The 21,484-nt window shown below is 47.5% G+C and overlaps 1 protein-coding gene across 2 annotated transcripts in view; it reads left to right on the top strand.

Annotated features, from left to right (window-relative positions):
* LOC112215038 (metabotropic glutamate receptor 8) overlaps positions 1–21,484 on the top strand; it is a 249,569-nt gene that overhangs the window by 93,436 nt on the left and 134,649 nt on the right. For both annotated transcript variants that reach the window (XM_042298071.1, XM_042298070.1), the window contains exon 3: positions 6,927–7,143. In XM_042298071.1, coding sequence (XP_042154005.1) covers positions 6,927–7,143 — 217 coding nt within the window. The remainder of the gene's footprint in view (positions 1–6,926; positions 7,144–21,484) is intronic.

Raw genomic sequence — 21,484 nt, 5'->3', positions numbered from 1 at the left:
ACCTCTCTCTCTCTCTACCTCCCTATCCAAGCCTCTCTTCTACCTCCCTATCCAAGCCTCTCTCTCTACCTCTCTATCTAAGCCTCTCTCTCTACCTCCTATCCAAGCCTCTCTCTCTACCTCCCTATCCAAGCCTCTCTCTACCTCCCTATCCAAGCCTCTCTCTCTACCTCCTATCCAAGCCTCTCTCTTTCTACCTCCCTATCCTCTCCTCTCTACTCTCTCTCTCTCTCTACCTCCCTATCTAAGCCTCTCTCTCTACCTCTCCTATCCTCTCCAGCCTCTCTCTCTACCTCTCTCTCCTCTCCTCTACCTCCCTATCCAGCCTCTCTCTCTACCTCCCTATCCAAGCCTCTCTACCTCCCTATCCAAGCCTCTCTCTCTCTACCTCCCTATCCAAGCCTCTCTCTCTACCTCCCTATCCAAGCCTCTCTCTCTCCTCTATCCAAGCCTCTCTCTCTACCTCCCTATCCACCCTCTCTCTCTACCTCCTATCCAAGCCTCTCTCTCTCTACCTCCCTATCCAAGCCTCTCCTCTCTCCTCTCTATCCAAGCCTCTCTCTCTGCCTCTCTATCTACCTCTCTCTCTACCTCTCTCTCTACCTCCTCTCTCTCTCCTCTCCACCTCCTCTCTATCCTCTACCTCTCTCTCTCCTCTCCTCCCTATCCAAGCCTCTCTCTCTACCTCCCTATCCAAGCCTCTCTCTCTGCCTCCTATCCAAGCCTCTCTCTCCCTCCTATCCAAGCCTCTCTCTCTACCTCCCTATCCACCTCTCTCTCTACCTCCAAGCCTCTCTCTCTACCTCCCTATCCAAGCCTCTCTCTCTACCTCCCTATCCAAGCCTCTCTCTCTACCTCCCTATCCACCTCTCTCTACCTCCCTATCCAAGCCTCTCTCTCTACCTCCCTATCCAAGCCTCTCTCTCTCTACCTCCCTATCTCCAAGCCTCTCTCTCTACCTCCTCTATCCAAGCCTCTCTCTCTACCTCCCTATCCAAGCCTCTCTCTCTACCTCCCTATCCACCTCTCTCTCTACCTCCTATCCACCTCTCTCTCTCTACCTCCCTATCCAAGCCTCTCTCTCTCTACCTCCTCTATCCAAGCCTCTCTCTCTACCTCCCTATCCAAGCCTCTCTCTCTCTACCTCCCTATCCAAGCCTCTCTCTCTACCTCCCTATCCTCTCTCTATACCTCCCTATCCAAGCCTCTCTCTCTACCTCCCTATCCAAGCCTCTCTCTCTCTACCTCCCTATCCACCTCTCTCTCTCTCTCTCTCTACCTCCCTATCCAAGCCTCTCTCTCTACCTCCCTATCCAAGCCTCTCTCTCTACCTCCCTATCCAAGCCTCTCTCTACCTCTCTACCTCTCCTCTCTATCCAAGCCTCTCTCTCCTCTCTCTCTCTCTACCTCCCTATCCAAGCCTCTCTCTCTACCTCCCTATCCAAGCCTCTCTCTCTACCTCTACCTCTCTACCTCCTCTCTCTACCTCCTATCTAAGCCTCTCTCTCTCTACCTCCCTATCCAAGCCTCTCTCTCTCCCTATCCAAGCCTCTCTACCTCTCCTATCCAAGCCTCCTACCTCTACCTCTCTCTCTACCTCCCTATCCAAGCCTCTCTCTCTACCTCCTCTACCTCTCCTCCAAGCCTCTCTCTCCTCTACCTCCTCTCTACCTCTCTCTCTACCTCTCTCTCTACCTCTCTCTACCTCCTAAGCCTCTCTCTCTCTCTACCTCCCTATCTCTCAACCTCCTCCACCTCTCTCTACCTCCCTATCCAAGCCTCTCTCTCTCTCTACCTCCCTATCCAAGCTCTCTCTCTCTGCCTCCCTATCCAAGCCTCTCTCTCCCTACCTCTTCCAATCCCTACCTCCCTATCCAAGCTCTCTACCTCCCTCTCCAAGCCTCTCTTCTACCTCCCTATCCAAGCCTCTCTCTCTCTACCTCTCTCTACACCTCTCTCTCTCTCTACCTCCCTATCCAAGCCTCTCTCTCTACCTCCCTATCCAAGCCTCTCTCTCTACCTCCCTATCCAAGCCTCTCTCTCTACCTCCCTATCAAGCCTCTCTCTCTCTACCTCCCTATCCAAGCCTCTCTCTTTCTACCTCCCTATCCAAGCCTCTCTCTACCTCCCTATCCAAGCCTCTCTCTCTACCTCCCTATCCAACCTCCCTATCCAAGCCTCTCTCTCTACCTCCTATCCAAGCCTCTCTCTTTCTACCTCCCTATCAAGCCTCTCTCTTCTACCTCCCTATCCAAGCCTCTCTACCTCCCTATCTCTCTACCTCCCTATCCAAGCCTCTCCCTCCTATCCAAGCCTCTCTTTCTACCTCCCTCCCTATCAAGCTCTCTCTACCTCCCTCTCTACCTCTCTCTATCCACCTCTCTCTCTACCTCCCTATCCAAGCCTCTCTCTACCTCCCTATCTAGCCTCTCTCTACCTCCCTATCCAAGCCTCTCTCTCTACCTCCCTATCCAAGCCTCTCTCTCTACCTCCTATCCAAGCCTCTCTCTCTACCTCCCTATCCAAGCCTCTCTCTCTACCTCCCTATCTCCTCTCTACCTCCATCCAAGCCTCTCTCTACCTCCCTATCCAAGCCTCTCTCTCTACCTCCCTATCCAAGCCTCTCTCCCTATCTCTACCTCCCTATCCAAGCCTCTCTCTCTACCTCCTATCCAAGCCTCCTCTCCTCCCTATCCAAGCCTCTCTCTCTACCTCCCTATCCAAGCCTCTCTCTCTACCTCCCTATCCAAGCCTCTCTCTCTACCTCCCTATCCAAGCCTCTCTCTCTCTACCTCCCTATCCAAGCCTCTCTCTCTCTACCTCCCTATCCAAGCCTCTCTCTACCTCCCTATCTAAGCCCTATCCAAGCCTCTCTCTCTCTACCTCCCTATCCAAGCTCTCTCTCTCTACCTCCCTATCCAAGCCTCTCTCTCTACCTCCCTATCCAAGCCTCTCTCTCTCTACCTCCCTATCCAAGCCTCTCTCTCTACCTCCCTATCAAGCCTCTCTCTCTACCTCCTATCCTCTATCCATCTCTCTCTCTACCTCCCTATCCAAGCCTCTCTCTCTCTACCTCCCTCTATCTCTTCTCTCCTCCCTCTCTCTCTACCTCCCTATCCAAGCCTCTCTCTCTCCTCCTATCCAAGCCTCTCTACCTCCCTATCCAAGCCTCTCCTCCCTATCCAAGCCTCCTCTCTACCTCCCTATCCAAGCCTCTCTCTCTACCTCCCTATCCAAGCCTCTCTCTCTCTACCTCCCTATCCAAGCCTCTCTCTCTCTACCTCCCTATCCAAGCCTCTCTCTCTACCTCCCTATCCAAGCCTCTCTCTCTACCTCTACCTCCCTATCCCTATCAAGCCTCTCTCTCCCTTCTACCTCCCTATCCAAGCCTCTCTCTCTCTACCTCCCTATCCAAGCCTCCTCTCTCTCCTCCCTATCCAAGCCTCTCTCTCTACCTCCCTATCCAAGCCTCTCTCTCTCTCTACCTCCCTATCAAGCCTCTCTCTCTCTACCTCCCTATCCAAGCCTCTCTCTCTACCTCCCTATCCAAGCCTCTCTCTCTACCTCCCTATCCAAGCCTCTCTCTCTACCTCCCTATCCAAGCCTCTCTCTCTCTACCTCCCTATCCAAGCCTCTCTCTCCTCCTATCCAAGCCTCTCTCCTCCCTATCCTACCTCCCTATCCAAGCCTCTCTCTCTACCTCCCTATCCAAGCCTCTCTCTCTACCTCCCTATCCAAGCCTCTCTCTCTACCTCCCTATCCAAGCCTCCTCTCTCTCTACCTCCCTATCCAAGCCTCTCTCTCTCTACCTCCCTATCCAAGCCTCTCTCTCTACCTCCCTATCCAAGCCTCCTATTTCTACCTCCCTATCCAAGCCTCTCTCTCTCTACCTCCCTATCCAAGCCTCTCTCTCTACCTCCTATCCAAGCCTCTCTTTCTACCTCCCTATCCAAGCCTCTCTCTCTACCTCCCTATCCAAGCCTCTCTCTTTCTACCTCCCTATCCACGCCTCTCTCTCTACCTCCCTATCCAAGCCTCTCTCTCTCTACCTCCCTATCCAAGCCTCTCTCTCTACCTCCCTATCCAAGCCTCTCTCTCTACCTCCCTATCCAAGCCTCTCTCTCTACCTCCCTATCCAAGCCTCTCTCTCTCTACCTCCCTATCCAAGCCTCTCTCTCTCTACCTCCTATCCAAAGCCTCTCTTCTACCTCCCTATCCAAGCCTCTCTCTCTCTACCTCCCTATCCAAGCCTCTCTCTCTCTACCTCCCTATCCAAGCCTCTCTCTCTACCTCCCTATCCACACCCTCTATACCTCCCTACCTCCCCTCTCTTCTACCTCCCTATCCAAGCCTCTCTCTCTACCTCCCTATCCAAGCCTCTCTCTCTACCTCCCTAAGCCTCTCTCTCTACCTCCCTATCCAAGCCTTTCTCTTTCTACCTCCCTATCCAAGCCTCTCTCTCTCTACCTCCCTATCCAAGCCTCTCTCTCTACCTCCCTATCCAAGCCTCTCTCTCTCTACCTCCCTATCCAAGCCTCTCTCTCTCTACCTCCCTATCCAAGCCTCTCTCTTTCTACCTCCTATCCAAGCCTCTCTCTCTACCTCCTATCCAAGCCTCTCTCTCTACCTCCCTATCCAAGCCTCTCTCTCTACCTCCCTATCCAAGCCTCTCTCTCTCTACCTCCCTATCCAATCCTCTCTCTCTACCTCCCTATCAAGCCTCTCTCTCTCCACCTCCCTATCCAAGCCTCTCTCTCTACCTCCCTATCCAAGCCTCTCTCTCTCTACCTCCCTATCCAAGCCTCTCTCTCTACCTCCCTATCCAAGCCTCTCTCTCTCCTCCCCTATCCAAGCCTCTCTCTCTACCTCCCTATCCAAGCCTCTCTCTCTCTACCTCCCTATCCAAGCCTCTCTTTCTACCTCCCTATCCAAGCCTTTCTCTTTCTACCTCCCTATCCAAGCCTCTCTCTCTACCTCCCTATCCAAGCCTCTCTCTCTCTACCTCCCTATCCAAGCCTCTCTCTCTCTACCTCCCTATCCAAGCCTCTCTCTCTCTACCTCCCTATCCAAGCCTCTCTCTTTCTACCTCCCTATCCAAGCCTCTCTCTCTACCTCCCTATCCAAGCCTCTCTCTCTCTACCTCCCTATCCAAGCCTCTCTCTCTACCTCCCTATATCCAAGCCTCTCTCTTTCTACCTCCCTATCCACGCCTCCTCTCTACCTCCCTATCCAAGCCTCTCTCTCTCTACCTCCCTATCCAAGCCTCTCTCTATCTACCTCCTATCCAAGCCTCTCTCTCTCTACCTCCCTATCTAAGCCTCTCTCTCTCTACCTCCCCATCTCCTCTCTCTACCTCCCTATCCAAGCCTCTCTCTCTACCTCCCTATCCAAGCCTCTCTCTATCTACCTCCCTATCCAAGCCTCTCTCTTTCTACCTCCTATCCAAGCCTCTCTCTTTCTACCTCCCTATCCAAGCCTCTCTCTCTCCTCCCTATCCAAGCCTCTCTCTCTCTACCTCCTATCCAAGCCTCTCTCTATCTACCTCCCTATCCAAGCCTCTCTCTTTCTACCTCCCTATCCAAGCCTCTCTCTTTCTACCTCCCTTTCCAAGCCTCTCTCTTTCTACCTCCCTATCCAAGCCTCTCTCTCTACCTCCCTATCCAAGCCTCTCTCTCTGTACCTCCCTATCCAAGCCTCTCTCTCTCTACCTCCCTATCCAAGCCTCTCTTTCTACCTCCCTATCCAAGCCTCTCTATTTCTACCTCCCTATCCAAGCCTCTCTCTCTCTACCTCCCTATCCACGCCTCTCTCTCTATACCTCCCTATCCAAGCCTCTCTTTCTACCTCCCTATCCAAGCCTTTCTCTTTCTACCTCCCTATCCAAGCCTCTCTCTCTACCTCCCTATCCAAGCCTCTCTCTCTACCTCCCTATCCAAGCCTTTCTCTTTCTACCTCCCTATCCAAGCCTCTCTCTCTCTACCTCCCTATCCAAGCCTCTCTCTTTCTACCTCCCCCTATCCACGCCTCCTCTCTACCTCCCTATCCAAGCCTCTCTCTCTCTACCTCCCTATCCAAGCCTCTCTCTATCTACCTCCCTATCCAAGCCTCTCTCTCTCTACCTCCCTATCTAAGCCTCTCTCTCTCTACCTCCCCATCCAAGCCTCTCTCTCTCTACCTCCCTATCCAAGCCTCTCTCTATCTACCTCCCTATCCAAGCCTCTCTCTATCTACCTCCCTATCCAAGCCTCTCTCTTTCTACCTCCCTATCCAAGCCTCTCTCTTTCTACCTCCCTATCCACGCCTCCCTCTCTACCTCCCTATCCACGCCTCTCTCTCTCTACCTCCTATCCAAGCCTCTCTCTATCTACCTCCCTATCCAAGCCTCTCTCTTTCTACCTCCCTATCCAAGCCTCTCTCTTTCTACCTCCCTTTCCAAACCTCTCTCTTTCTACCTCTCTATCCAAGCCTCTCTCAGCCTCCCTGCCTACCTTCATACCCCAGCCTCTCTCCTGTCTGGGGCTCTCCTGCCTAGCTTCTCTGCCTCTCTCTCTCAGGCACCTTGGCTGGGGTCTGTGCTGTTCTGGGACTCTTTCAACTGGGCTGTCTGGTCTCTGACAAACCACTTGGATGGAATATGACCTCTGGCTAGTGTAATCTATCTCCATTTCTTCAGTGCCACGCTATCAGTAATTACCCTCTCATTCTGTCCCCCTATCCTCTGAAGAGTGACGCCATTTCTACTCTCATCTATCTCAACGCATCCCTTCATCTCTCTCTCTCGGCTTACTCTGTCTTTCCTCAGAATCCCCTCAGATCATGTGTGCGTGTCCTTGGCTCCCAATCTAAGTTATAACATGTTCAACACCTTCTCCTCTTCTCCGTCCTAACTCACCCCGTTCCTCTTTTCTCTCTCCCTCTCACCTCAGATCCCTCAGATCAGCTATGCGTCCACGGCCCCGGAGCTCAGTGACAACACGAGGTATGACTTCTTCTCCCGCGTCGTTCCTCCGGACTCCTACCAGGCCCAGGCAATGATGGACATCGTCATGGCGATGGGATGGAACTACGTGTCCACGCTCGCCTCCGAGGGGAACTACGGCGAGAGCGGTGTCGAGGCCTTCGTGCAGATCTCCCGGGAAACAGGTACGTGGAATAGCGAAAACATGCTCAAGACACTCTGAACAACATTAGCTGCCCTAGTAAATGGCAGTCTCAAACATATCTTTTTAAAAACATCAGTGATATTAACTGTCAGATAGTACCTGTCAGCTAGAGATTGACAGTTAGTCAGCATAAAAAAACACTGATTTCATCAGATAAAGTCTCTAGTGGTTTTAACTTGTCTCTGTGTGTTTGTTGAGAGTGCTCGGGTTTGCCAGCAATCACTGATGTCTCTTTTTCTTAGTGTGAGAAGGGAAACATCAAATGACACCTCATCTCCCATATACTGAAATGCATAATGTTTGCTTGGGGAATATGGCATCAATTCAGACACCACATTCAAACAGTCAATTCAGACACGTGAATTTCCCCCAAAACTCACAGATATACATCAGTGAGCATTGGAGCCCCTGCTGTGCTTACTGCTGTAAGCAATGCTGCTAGTTTCTACTGTGTGACTTGACTGTGGGTTTCTATACTGTGGGTTTAGTTGTTGTGCTGCTCTCTTCCCTGCTGTGCTGTGCTGTGCTAAGGGCTGTGTGCTGTGACAGTGAACAGTCAGCTTTTCAGATGTTTAGCCTTGCTAGGGCTGTGCAGATGTTGACATGGCTGGAGGGGTGAGGGGGAGGAGGTGGAGGGAAGAGGAGGGGAAAGGGAGAGGATGAAGAGGAAAGAAGCAGGCCCGAACATCAGCAGTGGAGCTGTCTGTATGTCTGTCCATTTGATACGATGCTGAGCAACACATTTAAAAGCTAAACGAGAATACCCTGCAGATCCATACACTCAAATGAACATATTTCATTCAGTAGGCTCTGGGTAGGGGGCAAATTACAGTCCTAAGTGGTTAGAATGAAGTAAATGTCCATTCCTTGTTTCCTGCTCCTGAGCGGACAGCTTTAATTCCACTACACTGTGTATTGTATTCTAGTTGTGGAGTAATACTAACACCTGTCGTGAAAATTCGTACTGAGAGAGACTTTGTCATTTCTTCAAACACATATCTTTATTTAATATTGATTAATTATTACAATAATGAAGCTGTCGTCTCCACACTCTAAAATGTGTTGTTGAGGCTTAACCTTAACAAATAATGTTTGTTCTTATATAGCTGACACTAAGAATGCTTAGTCATGGCTGGTTCCACCCCTCCCATGCAGATTGGGGGGCACCACAAGCCACTTTGGGTACATATTGTGGTTATTTGCACCCGGTGTTGTTTTAACCCCCACCTGGCTTAGTCTCCCAGATGCAAGGATGATTTTGAGACAGTAAGGGATTGTTCTACTCCTAAACTATTGCTAGTAAAACCCATCATTGACCATACACCCAGATTAGCTGCAGGGAGCTAGAGTGGAGACCATAAAAACACAGCAATAGTAGAACAGAAATGTCTTACTATTTGTTAAGTATTCATTGTTAACTATTAATATCAAAGAAATCAGGTAATATGTCATTTTCACATTCCACCATTTTGAGATGTCCCTCAACTTAACAGACAATAAAGAGTTTTAAAAAGACATGAATACAAATCATCATGATCATACTGAGCACACTCCCATTGGTCAGCATGCTGGAAATAGCCATTTCCATCCCTATAGCACCATCTGTAGAAACTAAAATTAGCATATCGTAAAAATGTATTCTGTTTAGTGCCTAATGAACATGACCCAGGACAAGCATCATGATCCCACTATTTATAAGGCAATGCCTATGTACTCTATGTGCCATTGGCGTACACCTGCTATAGTTCCTGAGTATTAACGTTATCATCAAAAATGTAATTTGGTATTGGATATAGTTCAAATAGATTAGGATCAGTTTCATTCTCAGGATCAGAGTTCATCCTCTCCGTTCTCCAATCAATCCAAAATACATGAATTGCTCCACTCATATAGTTATTAACATACTAAAAATGTACTTAAATCAATTAGTCAGTTTTTGAAAATCATTCAGTTTCCAAATCATAATCAAAACCCAATTAATTATTCAACCAAAATGTAGAACAACATTCTTCAGTGATTCACATTGGTTCTATCACTCAAAGTTAAAACCCTCAATTTAACGCACATCAATGTACATTTATATTAACATACATTTATACTGACATACAATACATTAATCTTGTAATTCTAGCGTTAACTTTCTCATCAGGATTATAATTACAGTATCCCAATGCATTCTTAGTCTAAATTACTATATTTATAACCCGATACCCCAAATAAACAATCTTAGACAAGTCTAAATCAATTATGGGCACAGTTGACCAACTCTCCTATCACACTGTCGACCTAATTAATTTAGTCAAAATCTAAAATATGTTTTAACAAATCTAGGCCCTTCAAAAAATGTGCGCTGTCAGATCAATATTCAATACTAAAACATTCACTTTAAATAGTTGACACTGTTCCACATAATGATTATCATTTTAAATGACATCACCTTCCTGCTTCAATTCACTGGTGTTAACTAAACTACAAAACCGAGCAGCAATAATCAGAAACGGTCAAAGAACGTTTCCCCCTTCAACTTCATCATACCTCTACACCAAACTTAACCCACTTCGTCCCTTACAGCCCACTCGATTTCAGTGAGCACCAGTCGCTTACACCCACGGACTAAAACATGGAAACTCATCTATTCTTACCAGTACAAAAAAAACACACAAAAAAAACATTCTCAAACAACATTCTGGGTTTACCTCTATCGTAAGTTTAAAAATAAACTTGACAACTTTCTCCTCTGTCTGCTTTACACTTATTACATTTCACTAAACGAGAGCCTCTTCCTGCCCACAACTTCAATTCATCGCCACTGTAGCCTTGTTTTATCATGCAGTAATTAAGACCTATGCTCAGTTCTCAACCTATTCCCCTGGTAATGCTGCTCATTCCGTTCACCAGCTCCGGAGGTCTACGTCACCTGCCTTCTAGGCGTCACTGAACTGGATCATTACCACCAACCCCGGACTGTCTTGTCTCATTACGCACACCTGGTTCCCATTCCCCCTGATTAGTATGTGTATGTATGTGCCCTCTGTTCCCCATTGTCCTTGTTGATTATTGTTTCATGTCCGTTGGTCTTGTGAGTACCTGTACTTTGTTGTATTGGTTTCCGTGTTACCGTGTTAGTGTGCACTTGTTGTTACGGGTCTCGTTCCGTGTATTTATTAGAGGTTTACACCTTGTTCTTTTTTTGGTTTACAGCCCTGTGCTATATATACAGTTGAAGTCAGAAGTTTACATACACTTAGGTTGGAGTCATTTAAACTTGTTTTTCAACCACTCCACAAATTTCTTGTTAACAAACTATAGTTTTGACAAGTCGGTTAGGACATCTACTTTGTGCATGACACAAGTCATTTTTACAACAATTGTTACAGACAGATTATTTCACTTATAATTCACTGTATCACAATTCCAGTGAGTCAGAAGTTCACATACACTAAGTTGACTGTGCCTTTAAGCAGCTTGGAAAATTCCAGACCTACCTTCAAACTCAGTGCCTCTTTGCTTGACATTATGGGGAAATCAAAAGAAATTAGCCAAGACCTCAGAAAAACAATGGTAGACCTCCACAAGTCTGGTTCATCCTTGGGCGCAATTTCCAAATGCCTGAAGGTACCACGTACATCTGTACAAACAATAGTAAGCAAGTATAAACACCATGGGACCACACAGCCGTCATACCGCTCAGGAAGGAGACGCGTTCTGTCTCCTAGAGATGAACGTATTTTGGTGTGAAAAGTGCAAATCAATCCCAGAACAGCAGCAAAGGACCTTGTGAAGATGCTGGAGGAAACAGGTACAAAAGTATCTATATCCACAGTAAAACGAGTCCTATATCGACATAACCTGAAAGGCCGCTCAGCAAGGAAGAAGCCACTGCTCCAAAAACGCCATAAAAAAAGCCAGACTACGATTTGCAACTGCACATGGGGACAAATATCATACTTTTTGGAGAAATGTCCTCTGGTCTGATGAAACAAAAATATAACTATTTGGCCATAATGACTATCATTATGTTTGGAGGAAAAAGGGGAAGGCTTTTAAGCCCAAGAACGCCATCCCAACCGTGAAGCACGGGGGTGGCAGCATCATGTTGTGGGGGTGCTTTGCTGCAGGAGGGACTGGTACACTTCACAAAATATATGTATTGAATCAATATTTCAAGACATCAGTAAGGAAGTTAAAGCTTGGTCGCAAATGGGTCTTCCAAATGGACATTGACCCCAAGCATACTTCCAAAGTTGTGGCAAGATGTCTTAAGGACAACAAAGTCAAGGTATAGAAGTGGCCATCACAAAGCCCTGACCTTAATCCTATAGAACATTTGTGGGCAGAACTGAAAAAGCGTGTGCGAGCAGGGAGGCCTACAAACCTGCTTTAGTTACACCAGCTCTGTCAGGAGGAATGGGCCAAAATTCATCCAACTTATTGTGGGAAGCTTGTGGAAGGCTACTCGAAACGTTTGACCCAAGTTAAACAATTTAAAGGTAATGCTACCAAATACTAATTGCGTTTATGTAAACTTCTGACCCACGGGGAATGTGATAAAATAAATAAAAGCTGAAATAAATCATTCTCTCTACTATTATTCTGACATTTCCCATTCTTAAAACGAAGTGGTGATCCTAACTGACCTATGACAGGGAATTTTTACTAGGATTATTTTATTCTTTTCATTATCATCAGCAGCATTTTAAGACTTTTTTTGCTCTAGCCATTTAAATAAACCGGCGTCAACACAAAAATCTATTATATTCCCTCTGGCAAAAATGCAAAAACAAAATGGCAGTTCATAACAATGCTTAACATTCTGTATGCATTCTTAAACTACCCTCGCCACCAAGACCTTGTTGATTTCCAGAACTTGCATCATAGATTCTTCTTTACATTGTACACAATATGTGTATATATGTATTTGGCTAAGGTGTATGTAAACTTCAGACTTCAACTTTATATATACTTTATATGTGTTTGTTTTGGGCTTCGTTCCCGTCATGTTTATGACGTACACCATTTTGGGTAGTAAAATAAACTAGTTCGTATTCCTGCGCCCGTCTCCTATCATTATACAACGTGACAATTGAAATGATAAGTAAATAACCCAATTATAATGGTGTGTAGTCTTAACATCTGGCACTAAAAACGACACCATTACCGGAAAATAGCCTTAAAGTTCATCCAAGTGTTTCTTTGTAAAGATTTGCACAGATCTGGCGAGTTTAATATAAATGTATTATATTTTCCTGAAATTATTTTATTACATCACATTTGCTCCGTAATAATTATTATGATGAAAAAACCCTAAATTAGGCTTTGTTCTACCTTATAAGTTACGTCAAAATTCCACCTTAATTTGCTCTAACGTCAAGGAAAAAGGGATTTGTTCCATAAATATAGCAACTTGTCTCTTACTGCGGAAAAAAAAATACATTTTCAGGCCTCTAGTTTTCTCTAAATGTATTGCCTGGATGGAGAAAATCCCATTAGTGTTTAGACTGTAAAAAAATGCTTGACCCTTATCTCTATCAAATGATCCATAAAGAGGCCATCCTGAGCCTACGTACATTTACATGTGGGTTGTTTAAGTTGCGTATCATTATATTCCCAGTATTACTTTATCAAATCTCTAGTCATTGATTATACACACATACAATTTGTCACATTTTCATATATTCACAGAATCCATGTAAAACGTAGGAAATCTTAGGTACATGAATTAACCACTCCATGTGCATTTCCAACCACTCTCCATCCCTACGGAGCAGCTCTATATATTGAAACTTATTATCCAAAATTAAAATCAGCTTATTATACACATTTCTGCGTATTATTATCCAACCTTCAGATGAACACTTATTTCCACACTCACACAACTCTCATATCACATTCACAAACACAGGACACACAGGGGACGAGACAGACAAGAGGAAAAATGAGTTAGCGCTGTTCTTAGATTTCAAACCCGGTCTATATGAACAGGGTAACCCATACCATTATCAAAATATTGCCCAATTAGTGGTCCCAAAACAGGGTGTTGTATCCACACCTGGATATCGCCTATTGCGATTACTATGGTATAGATTCTCTTACGTCTATCCAATGTGCAAAACTACCAAAAGAGTACCCATGTCTCCTACCTAACTATGTAACACGGTCCCAAAAATCCAATCTTACCTCGTATTTACGAAGTACCAGGAATAACAAAACACTCACAACAACACCTAACAATAGTAACCCAGGGCATACCTGTTTACCTCATTTATCCAAACACTGCACATTGTAATTTGAACTTTCCCCAAGTCAGATTCCCCAAGGCGTCACCTGCACAATAAGTCCCTTGTTCAATGAGCTTCACCAAGCTGCGCTCTCGTCCTACACTCCACACGAACTTCACCAATCCTACTATGATCGACTTACTACCACGCGTCTGGACTTTTGGTTGCCCACAACTGGCAAACAAACAATCATGCCCAAGGATACTTCACTTAAGAGCAATGAGGGATTGTTCTACTCCTAAACTATCTCTAGTAAAACCCATTATTGACCATACACCCAGATTAGCTGCAGGGAGCTAGAGTGGAGACCATAAAAACACCGCATTAGTAGAACAGAAATGTCTTACTATTTGTTAAGTATTACTTGTTAACGATTATTATTATTTTTAATCAGGTAAATACTTAATTTTTCTCACACACCATGATCCTCCCACTACCTCTGTCTGTGGCGGTCTCTGGACACGGACACACACACACACGAGGGTGGTCCGGAAGATGTACCATATGTTTGGGCGTACACGTGTTCGTCTATGTGCCTACATGTATGTGTGTGAGGAGTCTGAGACGAGAGAGAAGTCGACTGACTGTCCCTCTGAAGGGGTTTTAATGAAGAGAAGCTGGGAGGAGGAGAAGAGAGAAGGATGAGGCGAGGGGGAAAGGGGAAGAGAGGAACAACAGAATGAGGCCACAGCAGGCTACATGGATGTAATCACAAAGTAATGACAGGTGTCATAAGACCAACCATTCTCTCTCTCTCTCTCTCTCTCTCTCTCTCTCATTGCCAGTGATTGAATTAAGGAGTGATTGTTAGGTGATTGAATTATTATTTAATATTATTATTACTATGATGACTGCCACCACCGCTTACGCTCCTCCCTGCGTACTGCTACTGAGCAGCTGTGGTAATTGCTGTTTAATCGAGGAGTTATGATTCCAGAGACGTTGTGTTTGTGTTCGTGAAGCACGTCTCAGCTCCCTTTAGGCATATTAAGGATGTTTTCACCATAACGTGTAAGATGCACCTAACCATTAATGATGGGAGATGTCTGATGGGATGATGGGAGATGTCTGTAGAGAGAGGCAATGGTGTGTCCATTTTAACTAGCTGACTCTCTCCTCTTGCGTGAGGCAGGGGAAAGCGAGGGAGTGAAAGCAGGAGAGACCGAGAGGGAACGAGAGAGGGAACGAAAGACCTTGAGCATTCAGGTTGACTATAGGTTGTGACAGTGTCGTACACTATTTTCCTATTTCTGCGTGTGAAGAAGAAGAGAGAAAGGAGGGAGAGAGAGAGAGAGCATGAGAGAGAAGGCGTGGGAGAGAGGGAAGAGACTGGGGGGGTTTGAGAGACCGAGAGGAAGAGGGATAGAGTGAAAGAGAGGGAGAGACAGAGAGATGCGACATGGAGAGAGAGAGAGATTGAGGTAGAGTGATCCAGATGGAAGGTAGAGAGATCCAGATGGGAGGTATTCTCTCTCTCCCGTCCAGACATCCAGATGACAGGCTCTCCTCCAGCTGTAGGATAAGAGTTGGATTACAACATAGAGATGGAGGATTCACACACACACACAGAGCGAGGGAGACAGAAGATTTAACAGACAGACAATTAGCCTAGTAACTAATGTCACACGATAGTCAGATGAGAAAGTCAATAGACATGCAACAATGAGCACCATGTTTCAGCGTCGGCTTGGTAGGAAGTAACAATCCCTGTTTCCTCTGTGTGTGTGTGTGTGTGTGTGTCTCCTCTCAGCTCCCCTGCCTCCCTTCTGGTAACAACCTCTCATAAATACCTATCCAATTGACCTTTGTTTCATTTGTTCATTAACCTTTGATTATATTCCATTCACATTTAGCAAACAAACCAGGGCTCCCAGACGAGATGCGTCCAAAAAAGATAATGACAGCAAATGATTAGCAAACAAGGGATGAACGTAGGTTCACTGAGCCTGAACCGTTCCCTGAACAGTTCCACATGACTGGACCTCATTGTGGTGGGGAGACTGGGACAGCTGTAGACTGACAGTTATAATGACCAGCATCTGTGTGTGTGTGTGTGTGTGTGTGTGTGTGTGTGTGCGTGTGTGCGTGCGTGCGCCTGTCGGTGTGCGTGTTTAGTGTGTGTGTGTATCTGTGTGTGTGTGTGTGTGTGTGCGTGCGCGCGCCTGTCGGTGTGCGTGTTTAGTGTGTGTGTGTATCTCTGTGTGTGTGTGTGTGTGTTGACAAACATCTCTCCCATTGCCTCTCCGTGTTGAGTAGCAGTGGCTGCCTCAAGGCTAGACGAGGCCAGTACATGACAGTGCTGACGAGAGACTGACATCCTAGAAGGACCCATCATGACAGTGCTGACGAGAGACTGACATCCTAGAAGGACCCATCATGACAGTGCTGACGAGAGACTGACATCCTAGAAGGACCCATCATGACAGTGCTGACGAGAGACTGACCTCCTAGAAGGACCCACCATGACAGTGCTGACGAGAGACTGACATCCTAGAAGGACCCACCATGACAGTGCTGACGAGAGACTGACCTCCTAGAAGGACCCACCATGACAGTGCTGACGAGAGACTGACCTCCTAGAAGGACCCACCATGACAGTGCTGACGAGAGACTGACCTCCTAGAAGGACCCACCATGAACAGTGCTGACGAGAGACTGACCTCCTAGAAGGACCCACCATGACAGTGCTGACGAAGGACCCACCATGACAGTGCTGACCCTCCTAGAAGGACCCACCATGACAGTGCTGACGAGAAACTGACCTCAGTGCTGACTAGAAGGACCCACCATGACAGTGCTGACGAGAGACTGACCTCCTAGAAGGACCCACCATGACAGTGCTGACGAGAGACTGAACTCCTAGAAGGACCCACCATGCTGACGAGACAGACAGTGCTGACGAGAGACTGACCTCCTAGAAGGACCCACCATGACAGTGCTGACGAGAGACTGACCTCCTAGAAGGACCCACCATGACAGTGCTGACTGACCTCCTAGAAGGAGACTGACCTCCTAGAAGGACCCACCATGACAGTGCTGACGAGAGACTGACCTCCTAGAAGGACCCACCATGACAGTGCTGACGAGAGACCTGACCTCCTAGAAGGACCCACCATGACAGTGCTGACGAGAGACGGACCTCCTAGAAGGACCCACCATGACAGTGCTGACGAGAGACTGACCTCCTAGAAGGACCCACCATGACAGTGCTGACGAGAGACTGACCTCCTAGAAGGACCCACCATGACAGTGCTGACGAGAGACGGACCTCCTAGAAGGACCCACCATGACAGTGCTGACGAGAGACTGACCTCCTAGAAGGACCCACCATGACAGTGCTGACGAGAGACTGACCTCCTGAGAAGGACCCACCATGACAGTGCTGACGAGAGACTGACCTCCTAGAAGGACCCACCATGACAGTGCTGACGAGAGACTGACCTCCTAGGACCCAGGACCCACCACCATGACAGTGCTGACGAGAGACTGACCTCCTAGAAGGACCCACCATGACAGTGCTGACGAGAGACGGACCTCCTAGAAGGACCCACCATGACAGTGCTGACGAGAGACTGACCTCCTAGAAGGACCCACCATGACAGTGCTGACGAGAGACTGACCTCCTAGAAGGACCCACCATGACAGTGCTGACGAGAGACGGACCTCCTAGAAGGACCCACCATGACAGTGCTGACGGACTGACTCCTAGAAGGACCCACCATGACAGTGCTGCTGACCTCCTAGAAGGACCCACCATGACAGTGCTGAGAGACTGACCTCCTAGAAGGACCCACCATGACAGTGCTGACGAGAGACTGACCTCCTAGAAGGACCCACCATGACAGTGCTGACGAGAGACTGACCTCCTAGAAGGACCCACCGATGTTGGTGGATGTTAGACTTTAGAGCAGACTTAATTTAACCCTGTTGTCTCTTAGCCTCTCCCTCTTGTGTAGTAGTGGACACCTCGAGGCAAGATCAGGCCAGTTCATGACACTGCATTCATCCATGTGTAATGTCAGGGGAGGGGTACTGCATGGCTTGTAATACGTCTGGAGGATGTTGACATTAGGACAGACATAACCCTATTCCTCTTGTGCAATAGTGGGTGCCTAGTGGCTAGAGGAGGGATATGCCTAGTGATGTGATCATCCAGGCCGTAAGGCATTGCCTAAATGAATCACCAGAAGGAGATCCACAGAAGATCCCATGCCCTCGTGGAATAGCCTAAAGCGACAACCTCTCCTCACCCCTCCTGCACCCCCTTTCCCCTTCTCCCCCTTTTCTCTTCCTCCTCCACTCTCCAATAGTTAGTATCAGAGCATGCTTGTTACACAGACAGACCGACAGGCAGATTCAGAGACGTGCCTGGAGAAGGCCAGGGCCTCCAAACCTCCAGACTGCGGAGTAGTAGCTCCAGTGACATCCAGACAGATCCAGGCAGAGGCCCTGACTATGGCCTGTCATGACAGGCCTCAGGCGGGCATTCGACAGGCCTGACCAAGGGGCTGACACGGAGTGGAGGGAACTGACCATGAGTCACCATGGCTGGTGAATGAAAGGACACAGTGACAACACCCTCCAGCCACCTTTCTCTCTAATGATCATTAAGGAAATCTTCATCTTCTGCCTCCAGACCCCTGGTCAGATCTGGCAGAGAGAGGCAGTAGCTGACTGGGCCAGCAATAATGAACACGGCTCTGAATCAGTTACCTTCTCCTGGAGCAATGCCAGCTTATCCCAGCCTCTGTCCCCCAGGCGACAACAACCCAGCTCAGTACCTGCCACTAGGGCAAAAGCCTAACGCAACCCAGCACAACCTTCTGCCAGCCTGTAGAGCTTTGACCCTAAACCAACCATTATAACCAGGAGAGGGATTCTCTGACCTTACATCACCCCAGCCTGCAGTTGTCCCTGCTGGGGTGAAGAAGAGAGGATAAACCCTGGGAACTGGAGACCAGAGAGCCTGTGTGTCTGCCGGGGCTCTTAGCCAGTGTGTGTGTGTGCGTGTGTGTGTGGAAGCCTCGAGGGATTAGGGAAACCACATCTCCATAATGTAAAGGACTGTGAGTTTTAGTCACCAGCCCTGAACAGAGAACAGATACCAGCACCAGCACACAATGACTGTTCTATAGCAACTCAACTGGCATGGGAGACGAATTCAAAGCACCACAGATGGACGAACGAAGACAAAACATCTCTTTGAGAATCATTCATTAAATGGTTATCTCAACGAGCTATTTAATTAGCTTTGTAGGATTTAATGATTTAATCACCAGACTTTAATTTCCATCGCTGTCTGAAATCCTCGCTGTCCCTCAACTACGGTGGAGGTCTGACTCATTTTACAGACCATAATATTGTATGAGTCAGCCTAAAGCCGTGTATGTGTGTGTGTGTGTGTGTGTGTGTATGTGGAAACGTTGTTTTCAGGCACCCTGTCCCCACAGATCAGTTGTGGATTAAAACACAGGTGTCTGCCTTCATCTGACTGTTCATCATGCCACACCACAGCACTGTATGAGACACCGCATAAGACGCTGTGTTGATTGATGATGGAGGGAGTAGAGAGCTTATATGGAGGAGGAGGAGGAGGATGAGGAGGAGGATGAGGAGGAGGAGAAAGAGAAAGAGAAAGAAGAGGATGACATTGACAACGTAGTGGAGGCCTATCCTTCACTGTCAGCCATTGTCCCCCGGGTGGCTTTATTCTCCCAGATCCTTGTCCTTGATTATGGGCTTCTGAGGATCAAGGGTAGGGGCTGATGTAATTCATCATTGTCTCAGAAAAGCACACACAGAGAGAGAGAGGAGAGGTCATGAGCAGATGAGCTCCTGCATTTTTCAGCATGTTCTTAAGAAAAAGATTTAGAGTTAGATAAACTTGGATTTTTTTGTCAGGGACCTAAACAGGATGCTACCCTCTACAACATAACCTTGACTCCAAATCAAAACTTAAAACCTTTCGTCTGATTTTGGACGGAAATACGGAATCACGTGGAAGGTTTACAACTACTAAAGATTATTATTCCAAAGGTATACAGCAAATGTTCTGGAAAACAAAAGAAACCTGAAAACACCATCCAACCTGGAACGGAGTGAGTAATGGTTAGTCTGAAGCTATATTTTATTTCCAAAAGCCAAGAAGAAAAATACATTACATTACTTTATAAGGACTGAATGCTAAATGAAGGCTGCCAAGCTTGATACAAACTCAATTAGCACTGACGTGTCAAGTCAGAGATGTCAAAGCCCTTTAGCCCAACAATGGCATGAGAGTCGCACAGTCTACTCCAACCAAATGGAGAGGCATTAGAAGCTGCCTCCCGCTGTTCAGAGTTAATTAAAATACAGTACCCCGTGTATGTAAAGAATGATAAGACACAAAAAGAGCACAAAATGAAGCTCTTTATGGAAAATCAAGAGACATTTTTCGCTGACTATTATAAGAATGGGAACATCAGCAACCTCATCTTCCACACAGACCATCTCCTGGCATGGCGCAGTGCTATATTAGCACTCTACCCCTCTGTTAAGGGGGGTGGGGGGTTGTTACCAAGGGGTGGAAACTCAGGATACTATACAACGAGGACTCTGAGTCAGCTAATATAAATCTCTATAAGTCTGGAACAGTATTGGTACAGGGCAACCCCAAACAGTTTCAGCTGGACTTTCACCTAATCAAAGAATTAGCTCAGCAGGAGAAGCTCTCCCTTGAGAAAGATACCCCCAAACCCGAGCGGGTCAGACCAGACCTCTTCATTCATACAACCCCACAGACGAGCAACCCCAAGCAGAAAGTAAGTCAACCTCCCAGCACAGAGTGCTACTCCCTCATTGAAATGAAGGATACATTCACCCAGCTGGAGGTAAGGCAGGTGGAGCTGGAGCAGCAGGTGTTTACACTCCAGTCTGCACAGACCCAGACAACAGTCCAGCACAACAACACCCCCTTAACCAGACCCGGAGAGCTGGAGGTGGAGAGAGACATATCTGCACTCTGGACTGTGGTGAGACAACTTCAACAGGAAGCAGGAGCAGGAAACGAACAGAGCACTAGAGGAGAGGATCAGACTGCTGGAGGAGAGGGTGAGGGGGATGGCATGTGACAGAGAACAACCCACTAGAGAGGTGGCCACCCCCGCAGAGGAGTGAGCAGAACAGCCCACCTCAGCTCCCGACAAAAGTCTTGACACCACAGCAGAACAGTCCACCTCAGACCCTGACCACGTCGACATCACAGCTGGACAGACAAATGAAGAACCCCAAGCCCAGGGGATCTCACCCCCTCTGAGCACCCCCCCCCCTGTCAGCCACCCTAATACCCCTCCTGACAACCCCCAACACCCACTGAGGACATGTGCCAAAACACCCAGCGCACCCTAGACCTTCTGCCTGAGGACCAACTAGGTACAGCTAGCCACATAATAATACACACAGGCCCAAACGACCTGAGAGCACAGCAGGAAAGGGTGGCCACAGCACTCAAGTGTTTGAAAAAGCATCTTCTACTTTCCCCTATGCACAAGTGGTTATATCCACCCTGCTACCACAAAGACTTCCACCTTGCTACCATACAGCGGGTAAACAGAAGTATTTCCCGTGACTGTGCCTCAAAACCAAATGTTTACCTGGCCCACCACTTCACCCTGGACTTGAACAGCCTTTATGGCCAGGTCCACCTATACAAGGCAGCAGTTCCCACCTTTGCCCGGACCCTAAAGGACATCGCTCTCAAACGCAGCCCCAACACTTCACACAAGAGCAACAGATCAATAGACACCCGCCCAGACCAGCGAGACCCACCCTCCCAAACCTACACATAGAGGACCCACATCGAGAGGACCTACATCCAGCCTACAACACCACTGTGATGACCCTCCCACTCTGTCTGCCATATTCTGTCTTTGTTCTTGTTTCCTTATTAGGATGCCGGTAGGCGGAGTTGGGAGGGTCGTCAGCTTCATGGGAAACACCTGGGCCAGGTGTATCCCAGGATAAATAGACCTCTTCCACATTCATGGAGGAGACTCTCTCCATGCA

This window comes from Oncorhynchus tshawytscha, linkage group LG15, assembly GCF_018296145.1.
Source record: "Oncorhynchus tshawytscha isolate Ot180627B linkage group LG15, Otsh_v2.0, whole genome shotgun sequence".
NCBI lineage: Eukaryota > Metazoa > Chordata > Actinopteri > Salmoniformes > Salmonidae > Oncorhynchus > Oncorhynchus tshawytscha.
The sequence above is the reverse complement of the archived record's forward strand: the minus strand, read 5'-3'. Positions and strand labels throughout refer to the sequence as shown.